Here is a 13,117-nt window from a genome sequence, read left to right as displayed (position 1 = left end):
CTGTGTTAGATACAGTTATCTACAGTTTAGGACTTCAAATTTCTTCGGGCTGCAAATCAAATAGCACAGGGAGTTGATGGTATCTGCAAGGCTGTACCCAACGACTCCACTGAAATCAGAGCCCGTTGTTTTGGGTATTTTACTATTACTCAGGAAGAAAGAGTCCAACGCTGCCAGACACCTTACATGGATAAGACTAAAGCAAACTGCATTGTGTCCTAGTTAAGGAAAAAAATATTTAAACAATACTTAAAATACCTAATTCAGGCAGGCTCTACTGCTGAGAAAACATTAGAAAAAAATAGAGATTAATCTGAGGAAATATCAATACAAAATTGTCCATTTTATTCGACCTTGCTGAATGTATACTTGTACGAAAAGCAATAACTAAAATGGCCCACGTGATCAGACTGCATTATAGAAATGTAAGTTCTGACTGCAGATGTGAATACCATTACACTAATGGCGATACATTTTAAAATCAAAATACACTGCAAATTATTGTACAAGCACTACTACATCTAGCTCCTTTCCTCTGTTGTCAAAGTTGTCTCTGAGCAGAACCACCGCTCCGCATAGACTTATCACATGGCACAACTAATTTCTGCATTGTCCCACAAATACATTAGTTGCTAAAAGAACGTTAGGAGAAAAACAAATATTTGCCCCTTTGAAAATGCTTCCTTCACACCATACAAGATGCAAAATTCTAATTCTAGAGCAGCTGGGGTCTTCACTAATTTGACACCTTAGCAATGACCCAAGGAATCTGGGAACACAAAGAGCCAAGAAACCTCTGTACCTTTGCAAGTGTCCCAGAGGAGCATGGCACGTAACCACAACACTTCTGGCAGTACAATGCAGCAATGTGACCACTTTGCCTTTTTTGTGCACATACAGAGATTCAAGACAAAAAGCTGGCTAGCCCAACCCAACTCGATAGAGATTTGGAGGAATGGACTATTGCAGAGTTTCATAGTCATCCCCTGAGAAGACTGGATTTTTTTTCTCCATATTTAAGTTTATACTGATTTTAATGTGCAAGTAATAACAACTGATTGTAAATATCCCACGATGCAAAGAAAGAATACAAATGGAAAAAAGATATAAGCAAAAAAGTTGAGGTTAACTTGTTGAAACAGAATTCAAGTCAATGAATGTTTAAAGTTGCCGTCCCTGGCAGTGCTCAAGAGGTGTCTGGACAAGGAGCTGCGAGATATGCTTTAGTGGTAGCAGTGGTAATGAGAAGACAGTTGGACTAGGTGATCTTATAGGTCATTTTCACCCTTGTGATTCTATGATTCTATAACATACACTAAAAAAGACCCAAAACAATTGAAAGACATTTATACTTTTAAAACAAACAGCAACAAAAAACTGACCAAATTTTCACAACAGAAATTTACATAAGTACTATTTCTCTTCTTAAACATCAACACTTAATGTGATAAATAATTTGAAAACCCGTGGCTTAAGTCCCCAGGCAGCACTACATAAACTGCACTTCAAGGCTACTTTTAAACATCATTTTATTTTTCACCTCCATAAAACGTGTTATTATCCACACACAAGCAACGATTCACAGTCACTCTTTATTTTTGTGCAGAACTATATGAGAACTGTTCAGCAACCCACTTCTGCCCCAGACGGTTCTTTTCTAATGGGACTCCCAGCCTAAGCAGTCTATATTGTGGATGTTCCTCACACAATAAAGCTATTTAAAAATAAAACTGAAAAAGATACATTTCAGAGAACTCCTACACAAGTCTGAGCTTAATATTTATTGCAAGCTTTCAAACTTTGCTAAATAATATATTGTTTTGATACAAAACCCTCAGGATCTAGAAAAACTTCCTTAATTACAGACAGACACCACAAGAGGGAGCAACAGAACCGCTAACGTATCAATAAGTGCCTGGAATCAAAATTTACCAGGACAAACATTTTTCATGCTTACAAGGAAAAGGCAGAAGAGAAACACTCTTAAATGAGAAAGCACTTGCTGCAGAGCTATGCTCACAGCATGTCTGCACAGGAGAACTCATATGAAACAGCCCTTTATCCAGTATAAAAGTAGGTCTTGGAAATTACATTGTCATATCACTTTATAAAACTGCACAAACATTTAATTCAACTTTAGGGTAAAGAAGAAGGAAAAAAAGAAAAAGATTACCAACGAATGTGCAAACTTCTTGGGAAGAAAACATTACTGTAAATCACAGTAAAACTGCCAATGAGAAAAGCATTAAACAAGCAAAATGAGAGAAAAAAAATTCAAAAGTTTTTTTTTTTCCATTTTTAACTTCAAATGAAAAGAAAAAGCAGTCAATTTATATTTTAAAAGCACAACTACCTCTGTACATTATAATTCTAATATCTCAACAATTAACATTTGAGCAGAAGCAGAGGAACATAAAAGGTTTTCTTCCTTTGTAAATCAGCTGAGATTTTCTGTTGCACCATTACACACTATAGAGCTTAATCCAGCTCCAGATGTGAGCTCCAAAACAACTTCTTGCACATTTTGCTATTTTCACAGCCCAGTAGCGCTAAATGGAAAAACTGAGAAAATTAAATGAAAGTCATTAGCAAATAGCTTTTTAAGCTTATTACAGACGTAGCAGGCTGAACTACCCATTTTCTACACTTTGCATTTCAAAAAGCTCTAAACATGAACAAAATGTCTGCCACAATTTTCCTTAAATCTTATTTACTTAATTAGCAAGTCCTGCAAACACATGTATCAGAAAGCTAAAAAAAAAAAGAAAAGAAAAAAAGAAACTGCACAACCGTTCTGTATCTTCTGCTGCATCCTATTGGAACCAAACCTGTACCAGCGCAGCAGTCAACATCACTTGATAAGGTGCATTTTTCAGTGTATTCATCTATCTTTTCATCTACGTATTTAAATGTAAGTTACTTAACTTCAGATTTCTTTATTTTCAAGTAAGCACAAGTTAAGCATCTCCTTGAAGAAGCACACAATGAAACATGACTGTTAGACGTATTTTGAACACAAAATACGAGCTTACTACTTGTTAAATGTATCTCGAGGGGAGGGGATCAGACAACAGAAAAGCCATTCTGCCCGAAAGGGACAGACACGTCAGAATATGACACACTTCTGTACCTAATGCAATTCTCACACACACAACACAACTGTGAATAAACCAGCAATTCTCCCAATTAACCCCACACAACTGAGAAAACGAATTTTGCTGTTAAGTAAAGTAAGTTTTTGGTTGGTGGGTTTTATATGCTTGTTTGCTTTACAGCACTACTCCAGCTACTAGCTAACAAACAATTCCCTTCCCCACCCCAAGATTTCTCTTATTTAGAATATGAATCCTCCTGTAGAATTGGCCAATTTACAGATGCCGCAGGAGATGGAGTATCTAGGCAACACAGCTAAGACTGCTGGGACTGCTGGAGCTGGAAGCAAAGAAAATTACACATTTGTATAGCTGAGAAGACCAAAATATCCTTAAAATTGCATTTCCATTGAAGCCAGCAGAAAATAAAAGTGGAATAAAAAGACATCTACTGTAATTTGCTGGACATAATGACAGTGACGTATTGTATTTAGGAATGTATTAACATAATAAATATTTCGAAGTTGTTAGAAGGGGAAAATATTTAACATCACTAGCAATAGCCATACCTTTTTCTAATTTTGAACATTTCTTTCCTATTTTTCAAAACGAATAAATTGCCTCCTAATTATTTTATTGTTGCAAAACACATTTTTTTTATTTTTATTTTTTTTTACCTGTAACAAAAATGTGATGCTTCTTTTTGTTGAATATTACACTCAACATACCTTCTTGCTTTTCCAAATAAACACTGGGATAAATTAAATAGATTAAATTGCTTGTTCAATATTTAAATATTTTACAACGGTCTTAACAAACTTTAAAGAGATGTCATATTCCAGCATTACTACTACACTGTTACTAATGTACATAGAAAGAAAATTATATTGCACAGCTATTTGAAGCATACGTTTATTTCTGCCAGCAACAGAGCTGACATCTCTCAATAAGAAATTTCCTTTCAGGGTTTAAATACCAAATAAATAAAATAAATAAATAAAATAAATACCAAAAGCAGAAATAATTTCTTTTTTTGCTGAGAAGCAAACATTAACCTGTTGGCTGTTCTGAATTAGCACAGCAAAGTCAGAAATAGAGTACCACAGTAAGCATGTGCATGTGACACCTCAGAAAGTCTGCTAAGGGATTACAGGTGATTGCCATAATGGAACAGTGTGTTCTCAGAAACATAGATGTAATATATCTACTTTCATGTATTATATATACACACAGAGGTATGAAAACTCAACTCATGCAGCTCAACGTTAGGTTCCCACACACTGCACACCAAAGCCTCATTTCTTGTATAGCAGCAAAGAAGCCTTGTTACAGGACATTTTTGCCAACCTGTCCCCATTCAAGACTTCCATGTCATTATTTAGGAACTGCAATGAGAGATGAGGATTTCCACTCCTAGATAAAGTGAAGCTCAGACTGAGTGCACAGAAGCCTCTTTTAGTAGAAAACTAGCTCTCTGAGCTCAGTACCTTTGCTTAGTAAATAAATATTTTAAAATATAAGTCACAGCAATTGACAAATGTCTAATATTCCATCATCTCTACAAGACTGGACAGTTAATTCAGCGAGTAAGAAGAAAACAGTCCATGTTTCTCAGGGCTATTTGTTTCAGGACCACTAAGAAAAATATTGCCATTCATTTGTATTATCTATTTGTGAAAGATTTTCTTTTCCTATGATTAGTTTAACATTCTTTCCTACCAAAGCTATTAGAGCACTAAACCAACTGAACCATTTCTAGTATGCATATTGTAAAATGAAGTACCTTTATTTATTTGTTTTTTTTGTTTTTTTTTTTTAAGAGTGATGTTCAATAAACTACAGCATTCAGTCTGTCCTGACTCAAGAAACTGAACATGCTATTGAATCACCTACAAATTTGAGACTACAGATTTGTGAAAATTACAAAGTTAATCTCATTAAAATGAAGTATATTTAAGAAACAGATGTGGAAATGCAATACACTGGCAGGACTATCTGCAGCTACTGTTTGTTTATTTTTAATAATTTCCAGACTCCTAAAAATTCAAGAGAAGCATAAACAACATGCTTCACCACCACGAGATGCTACAGAGAGACAAAATATGTTTGTCAAGGATTATGATTACAAGAGAAATTGAAAAAAAAAAAATTATTGAGACCAATTAATAAGCATCCATTTACTTAAAAGTTAAAGTCTGATTGTTAATCAAATGGAAAACAATTAGTTGGCAGGTACCAACACTTAGCAGAACTGAGGAGAGGTGAACTTTTCATTCTTCTTACCTCTGTCACGTACTGTGCTGCCCTCTCACAGCACTGCACTCTGGAGTCTGCAGGAGACCTATATGCCTCAGCAAAGAACCCGCGGAAGTGGAAATGAGTACGACTGAGATGGATTCCCCCCAAACCACATTTAACTAAGCAAATGTAACTTCTGCTGGCAAATGGAGAATCTGCAGGAGCCAAGAGGACCTTCTAACAAGGAGCTCCAGAAATCTGTGCGTCACAGATTTCACAGATGCCACAATGGATTTACAGTAGTCTTACAAAAGGGATCCTTGAGACAGTATTAGTACTTCTGGAGTGTATTTATTCATAAAAGTCTTGCAGTCTGTACATTCTTAAACTCTACAGTGACCCAGTCAACATCCCTTCTGAGTCTTCAGTGAAGTCAGAAGAGACTCAGATCTTTCTTCACCTAATTGTGGTCTGGTTTCTGCTGTAACCTCACTACAAGGAAAATCCACACCCCTCCTTTACCTCACAATATACTACTTGCCTCTACCCCACTCTTTCATTTTTCTGGCAACCAAACCTGAAATTCTTCATATCAAACCTAAAATTCAGGTACTCAATGCAAAGCTTTTTATAATTAACATCAACAGCTCTCAGAGAACCTTGAAACATATGCCAATTAACCAAGACTACTATTAATTTATAACAGTCTGCTGAAATCATTTTAAGAATTTTCTAAAAAGCATTTCTTCTCTCAGATAAAAATTCAAAGATGACACATTGCGTACGTGTTGCTTTTTGACATTTGACATATAAGGCACAAAGGGAAGAGAAGTGGGTGGTTAATTTATTCTCCCAAAAAGCAAACACTACAATGAACAGATTTTCACTAGTACCATTCAATTAATTTTCTCGGGGACAAAAGTATACATATTATTCAGTTCCCCTTGGAAATTTGCATCCAGAACAATGAAAATAATAATATTAATTTAAGCCTTGGATGGAAGAAATCTCCAAAGCATTTAATCCATTTGCTTACATTCATTCCACGCTTAGATGTCACAATCCATAATTCCTAAAACCTAAGTGCAACTTCGAGGCTATTCTGCATATCCATTAGAAGTCCAAGGGGCTGTAGCATAATCTGCTTAATTAATGAATTCCATCAGCTGAATGCCAAGTCAAATAAAGAACAGATTGAGTATGAGCAGCATACTTATCCAAAACTAACGTCCAGAAAGCTTAAACAAGCCAGACTTTTAATCAGACATCTCAACTTAATTACACAGCATCAAGAAACCTTCAGTTCAAAGGTAGCAATTATATATCTTGTAATACTCTTTAAATAGGTACATTTGCAATCAAGTACCAAATTTACATCATAAAGGGGAAATATAAGCCTGAAAGCCAAACACTGTAAACAGATTCCTGATGTTAAAATAATAAATATTCCATTTGAAACAATGATAGAAACATTAACAATTCTAGCTTTATCTAGAATTTTTATCTAGAAGTGTCAGCTGCAACATATCAGGTCACAACGGTACAAAGCCAACTTCTTTAATCTATTGCCCTTTCAAAGTCAGCCAGAAGATCCATAAGCTTTGTACTAAGAAACTAATTGTTGTTCTTCATTCATGCAGTGATGAACGGTGGTGGATATATCACTTGTAAACTGATGTTCTAATGCTTCATAAATTGGTAACAGCCAAACTGCTGGCCTCACATCCTGAATTTATACCCTCTTAACTACATGACTTGGTCACTCTGTTGGCAGTGTCAAAAGATGCACTACTTTCTTGCTTTTTATGGATAGTTATCCTGATTTCACAGTCTTCGCATTGTATTCTTTGCCTGAAACTGTAGAAATAGATACAAAAGCTTCTCTAATAAATACAAAACTGAGCTATCATGCGGCATTGTAATAATGAGAAATACAGCAACTCATCCAATATTGTCACTTGCACTTAACATCTTTGCAACAGAGATTTCTCACGTTCTAACGTGACATATTGAGTAAGCTCAGAGTATCAGGTCTGGAGGGACTTCAGCAGGAATCTGTATCACACTCTTTTACTTGGTATATTATTCTAAATACAATCTCACCTCTTCAAGGGTGTTTATTAAAAACGTTATCACAGCTATCAGCAAAATATTCCTTTTTCATCTTGTTGAAGAAGTTAAATGGCCACACTACTCTACGGCAAAGATATCTCAAGTTTGGTGTCTTCAGTCTACTTTGCATACCAAATATAAAACAACTAGTTATCTTGCAGTGGGTGCAGAACACTGTTAGGGTTGGATATCTCTCAAATAATTGAAACTTCTCTTGGGAGACGTTAGAGAACACCAGGGAATGCCATTACTTAACAGAACACTTTTGTGGAAACTGCAGTATGAATACAAAACAAATCAACATGAAAGCAGATGAAACTTTTTTTTTAAAAAAAACTGCACTGTGTAAAATGTCTCATGCCAGTGGAACATTTATAAGTTTTTCAACAGAGTTCAAGAAGATCGGGCCCTGGGCAGCCTGGTCTAGTATTAAATGGGGAGGTTGGTGGCCCTGCATGTGGCAGGGGGGTTGGAGATTCATGGTCCTTGAGTTTCCTTCCAAAGCTGGCCATTCTGTGTGTGTGTGATTCTGTGCGTAAAGATACTTAGGTTTGTGTTCACTATAGGCACTGCAAAATAAATGCAGTATCCTTTCAAATATTGAGTATTTGGTTTTTCTCATTTTTTTTATTTTGATACATGCATCTATCAGCTAAGAAAAGAATACATACATACAATCTAAGCATAGTGAAATTAGAAGCTACTTGTTCTTCTAAATTCCAGTGCCGTGTTCCCTACAAAAAAAACAGATTTCTTTCATCTACTTTTCCATCTATTTTAAATAAAAATATCCTTATGCATATATATATGCAAATATAGAGAGAGAATATTGTATATGATTAAGAATGAACAAAGCCTATTAACTTTTCCTTTTTCTTAAAACAAACCCAGATCTTCAAAAGATTTAATTATAATACTTTCATGTATGTGCACAGATGGGCTAAAACTGCTCATGCTTTCAAACTTTCATAGGGTCACCCACTATAATAACTGTAGTTTGGACAAAGATACAGTTATTTTTCAATTACTCGTGCCAGAGTAACATTAGAACACAGGCTGCAACTGAAGATAACATTGCAAGTCTTGCAAATTTCAGGACATTGATCACAAGGGGAATTTTTTTTTTAATCTTTACCTTTATAAAGATAAAAATCATGAGTATTCCTGATCACAGCAAGCTACTAAAATTCTAAGGAACTTGGCTCATGAATCTATCAAAATAAAAAACACACATTTGGTGTATCTGATACTCAGAAATGCATTTTCAGCATGCCATTATATTTGCAGTATGACAAATAGAGCCACTCCCGAATAATTCTACACCAGAAAATCAAGAATGTTATCTCTTTACAGAAAGAGATTGCAAACTATTCTGGAAAAAAGGTATTTATGGTATATCAGCACCACTTGTATACTGGTAGATCAAGAAGCCTATTAAGCCCTTTCCCTTTGTAAGGCATACATGTACACAAAGCAGATGCAACTCCCAGGTCACTGAAATCACCCACATTTAAATGTCAGACAAATATCTGACAGTTTTCAACAGTGAGTGGTAACTACAGTACATGTTGTTTTCAAATAGCAAATAGCGTATTTTCTTGAGCTTTTATTTTAATAATTAAATGTATAACACTCGTCCACCACCCCAAGAAGTTTGAGACAGATCATTAATTGAAGGGAAATCTCTGATAAATGGTATCATTTCACTTTTCAGAAAACACAAGTATCAATTTTCCGGTAGTGATAGGGACGGATTTGTGCTCACACAAAGAAAACATAGGTAACTGAAAGAGAATTGATTCTCAAACACTGCACCTACATTTTGAACATACCTAGAAGTTTACCTAAAGAAACATAACTGAGTAATTTAGCTTTTGCTTTTCTTTCTTTCTTTCTTTTTTTTTTTTTAAACAGAAACATACAGAATTTATTTTCTTATTTATTTATGTCTGAACACATAGCAGTTAACAGCTCCTGTTTTACAGGATATGCTGTATCCTCTTTTTCCTCCCATCTCCTTCAATCATCATAATACAACAACATCTACTTTAAGCTGCATAAATTGTCCATACTTTAAGCTGCATAAATTGTTTCCTGAAGAGGAACAAAATAATTATAAAGCAAAACATGTATGTAGCAACAGTAAAAGCAAAAAAATTTTACCTGTTAGGCAGCAACGTACAGTCAATATCAGGTCTTTTTGTTTTGGGAATGGCATATAATGGATATCTATCTCCATGTCGAATCAACACTTGAACTGACACTAGCTTAAAATAATGGGGTGCATAACCTATCATGAAAAAAAGAAAACATAAAAAGTGAATGTTAAGAAAAAAGTGCGATCCAAAGTTCAACAGCCATACATGACATTGTTCAAGCACTGGTCTCTGCCAACACAGTAACATAACTCCACCTATATAATGGCTCTTCCAGACCCTTATTTTAACGACCATCATGCAGCATGCTTAATTCAGAGTTTATTGATATATTAGCTTGTGATTTTACATTTGTTAATGGCATACGTACATGAGAGAGTTAATTCAAACTAACTGCTGCAGCTGCTACAAGGTACACGTGTCTTCTAGTTCACTTGTAATAAACAGTATAAAATATTAATTATCTCTGAAGACTCCCATTCTTTTAATTAAGGAATTCCAGTTGAGCAGTAAGTGATAACAGAACCACTCTCAAAGGTCAAGAAATCAGAGAAAATACAAAAGAGAGAAGAACAGTGCATTTTGAGCAGTTTACCAGAATTCAGCAACCTGTTGACATTTGCTGTACCTTGCTCCAAGCAACACAGAACCAACAATGCACAAAGTCATTACTTCCACTAAATCACCATCTGCAAGCACGAAGGTTACCTTCCATGCTGCGTTCAGCAATGGTAGGAATATTGCAGTAAACATGAGCTTCGTAAACAGGATCTATTGCAGGAGGTTCTGTCAGCAAATCAGGCATTATTCTCTTTCGGCTCTTAGGATTCAACCCATCTTCCTTGATAGGGTTCACTGGGATTAAATGCACTGAAAGACACAAAACATGCACAGAATACCTTTAGGAGAATGTAATGACATACCTAACTAAGCCTTTAAAAAAAAATAAAGAGAAAGCTGATTTTTGTTGTGAATTTTTCCACATTTTTCCAGAGTCAAGAAGACAAGTCCAGAATTTAGCGACTTCAATGCTTGGCTAAGACCTCAGAAATCCATCTCAGTCAAGAACAACTTTGCTTTTCCCACTCTTGAAGCTGGCTTTTTCTGTCAGTCTCCCAGGAAGCACTAAAAGCATGAACTGGAAAGAAAAGATCCATCACAGATCCAGCTATCCCTCATCACTCTCACATAAAAACTTATGCTGAAGGACATCATGCAAAAGACAGTCCACTCATTATGATACTACAAACCATTTGGTAAACAAAGTAATGGAGATTCTATGACTGAGACTGAAGGAACTAGACTGTTCATCATTTTCCTCACAATTTCTTCCCCCCTACTCGGCTGCCTTGCCAGTCTTAAATAATCTGATTTACTTGAAGAAAATACACACAAAAAACATTTAGTAAAATGTAACTGTGATAGTTACAACAAAAAAAAAAAATTAGAAAGAAATACAGATAATGCACTTCAAACATGTAGAAGCACGCCTCTATAAAATCTGAATTTCAGGCCAGAGTTTGACTGACAAAGCCTTTTTGGGTTGCTCTGATGCGAAAGTACTAGTGAATTTACAAGCCTTTCAAGACTACACTTGTAATAACAAATGCTCTTCCCCTCCACTCCCTCCCACCAGCTTTTTCTAGTATTTGAAGAGGATCAGATTTAGAGTAAAAACCAGGAGGAAAACTGCTAGCATTTTTGCTACTATTTATCTTTGTGGGGAAGGGGAAAATGGAAGGGAGAAGAAGAAAACATAAGAAACAATTCAGAGCACCTTAACTGCCAGACCTAATTTTAGACAATATAGTTGTGTACACAAAGAAAACAGTGAAATACACACAAATTCTAAGAACACATAGCTGTTAACGTAGCACAGACTCTTCATTCTTACGCTACTAAGTGCTACTTTAAACATTTTATCATAATCTCTCCTTGCACATCAAAACCAGAACTCAAGCATTTTCCATGGCCTTGCTAGTGCTGTCAACAAAGCTAATATCCACAAGGCACAGTGACTTCAATCCTTTCCTTCAGCTGTTTCACATTTTGCATAATTGCCCACAGGACTCGTCCTGGTGAGAACATTAAACTGCAATTTTGACTTTGGCCCTTTAAGCTGCAGGGCTCAGCTGCAATTCCAACATTCATTTTTTAATTTATCTTTAAAAAAAAAAAAAAAAATTTTAGCTCCTTCCATGCTAGGACTGTTGTATGCTAATGGAAGACATTGCAAACCACTGATGAAATAAACCAATAGTAACTCAGAGCCTTGGTGGTATTTGTTAGAGGTTGATGACTGTGTTTTAAAGGGTACTTTCAGCAAATTTGTGTTTGGAATATAAATCCCAAACCTATGAAAGTGTTACAGGAGCTGCTGCCCTCTGCAACTAAACAGCATTACAGTAGATGGCCTAAAGAGTATAAATGGGAAATTACAGTAGTTATGTTGGTCAAGTTTTCTATGTAGAAAACATTAGGAGCAAGAGCTTTCAGCTTTGTGTTAACAGTTTTCTCTATAGCAACCCACAACACTGCTACTGCTTGTTTAACATCACGAAAATGTAGAGCTGGCTTTGGTATTCATGGATGAATACTAAAGCATCAGTGCTTTGGGTGACAGGAAAAAAACATACACCAATAACAAGAGCTCAGAACTCTTGTGCTAAAATTTAATTAGGAGACTCAAAAGCAAAATAAGGAGCCTAATTTTTGATCCAAGGCAAACACAACAGAACAGATCACGCACCTTTGCATTGATGCTACTAGCTATCACATATGTCCATATTTTCTTCTTGAGATCAACTGCCTAGCATTCATGAGATTAAATATTTGATTTACAGACAGCAAAGTCTCATTTTTCATCTACCTAGTCAAAGTACTTTAACATTACCAAAAAATTTAAGAACAGGAAGCACTTAATCTTGCAGAAAAGAAACTACTAAAAATATTACAAGTTAAATTACAAGTAAAAATTGCACCTACGGGAATATGACAATATGTTTAGTTTACAAAAGCCACTGGCAACACACTGTAGAAGGACTCTATGAAGTCACCACAGCATTTACAGGTGCAAAGTAATACTTGTGGACCAGAAACTGAATCACAGATTAGGAATAACAATAGTTAACATAGTTACAAAAAAGTTGATAAAAAACTGCCCTAAATTTCTAAATGCTGCTGCTAACAACAATTATTGATTACTTCATAATAGCTGGTAAGTATTACCCTTATAGTTTAGTGAATAAGCTTGGATTACACCAGGGAGAAAGAAGGGAAAGAAATTCCAACCCAAACTGCTACCAGCTTGTCCTCTTCCAAGTACATCAGAGAGGGATAGAGCTCAAGCTTCTAAATTTGAATCTAACTGTGGCACAACCATATTATCTTCATGTCTGAAGGTATTCATCTTAAATGACTCAAATTGTTTACAGGTTTCTTCATCAAGAAGATCAAAAAGTTCTAGACACCTAAACAAGCACTGCCACTGCATACAGTATTTACTTTCAACACACGTGA

General features: G+C 35.5%; 1 protein-coding gene across 5 annotated transcripts in view; it reads right to left on the bottom strand.

Annotated features, from left to right (window-relative positions):
* Window positions 1–13,117, bottom strand: part of PXYLP1 (2-phosphoxylose phosphatase 1) — a 74,965-nt gene that overhangs the window by 6,184 nt on the left and 55,664 nt on the right. For all 5 annotated transcript variants that reach the window (XM_085232877.1, XM_085232875.1, XM_085232876.1 and 2 more), the window contains exons 3-4: window positions 10,307–10,468; window positions 9,606–9,732 (exon numbers count right to left, since the gene is read on the bottom strand). In XM_085232877.1, coding sequence (XP_085089003.1) covers window positions 9,606–9,732; window positions 10,307–10,468 — 289 coding nt within the window. The remainder of the gene's footprint in view (window positions 1–9,605; window positions 9,733–10,306; window positions 10,469–13,117) is intronic.

Source organism: Meleagris gallopavo, chromosome 11 (assembly GCF_905368555.1).
Source record: "Meleagris gallopavo chromosome 11, MGAL_WU_HG_1.1, whole genome shotgun sequence".
NCBI lineage: Eukaryota > Metazoa > Chordata > Aves > Galliformes > Phasianidae > Meleagris > Meleagris gallopavo.
The sequence above is the reverse complement of the archived record's forward strand: the minus strand, read 5'-3'. Positions and strand labels throughout refer to the sequence as shown.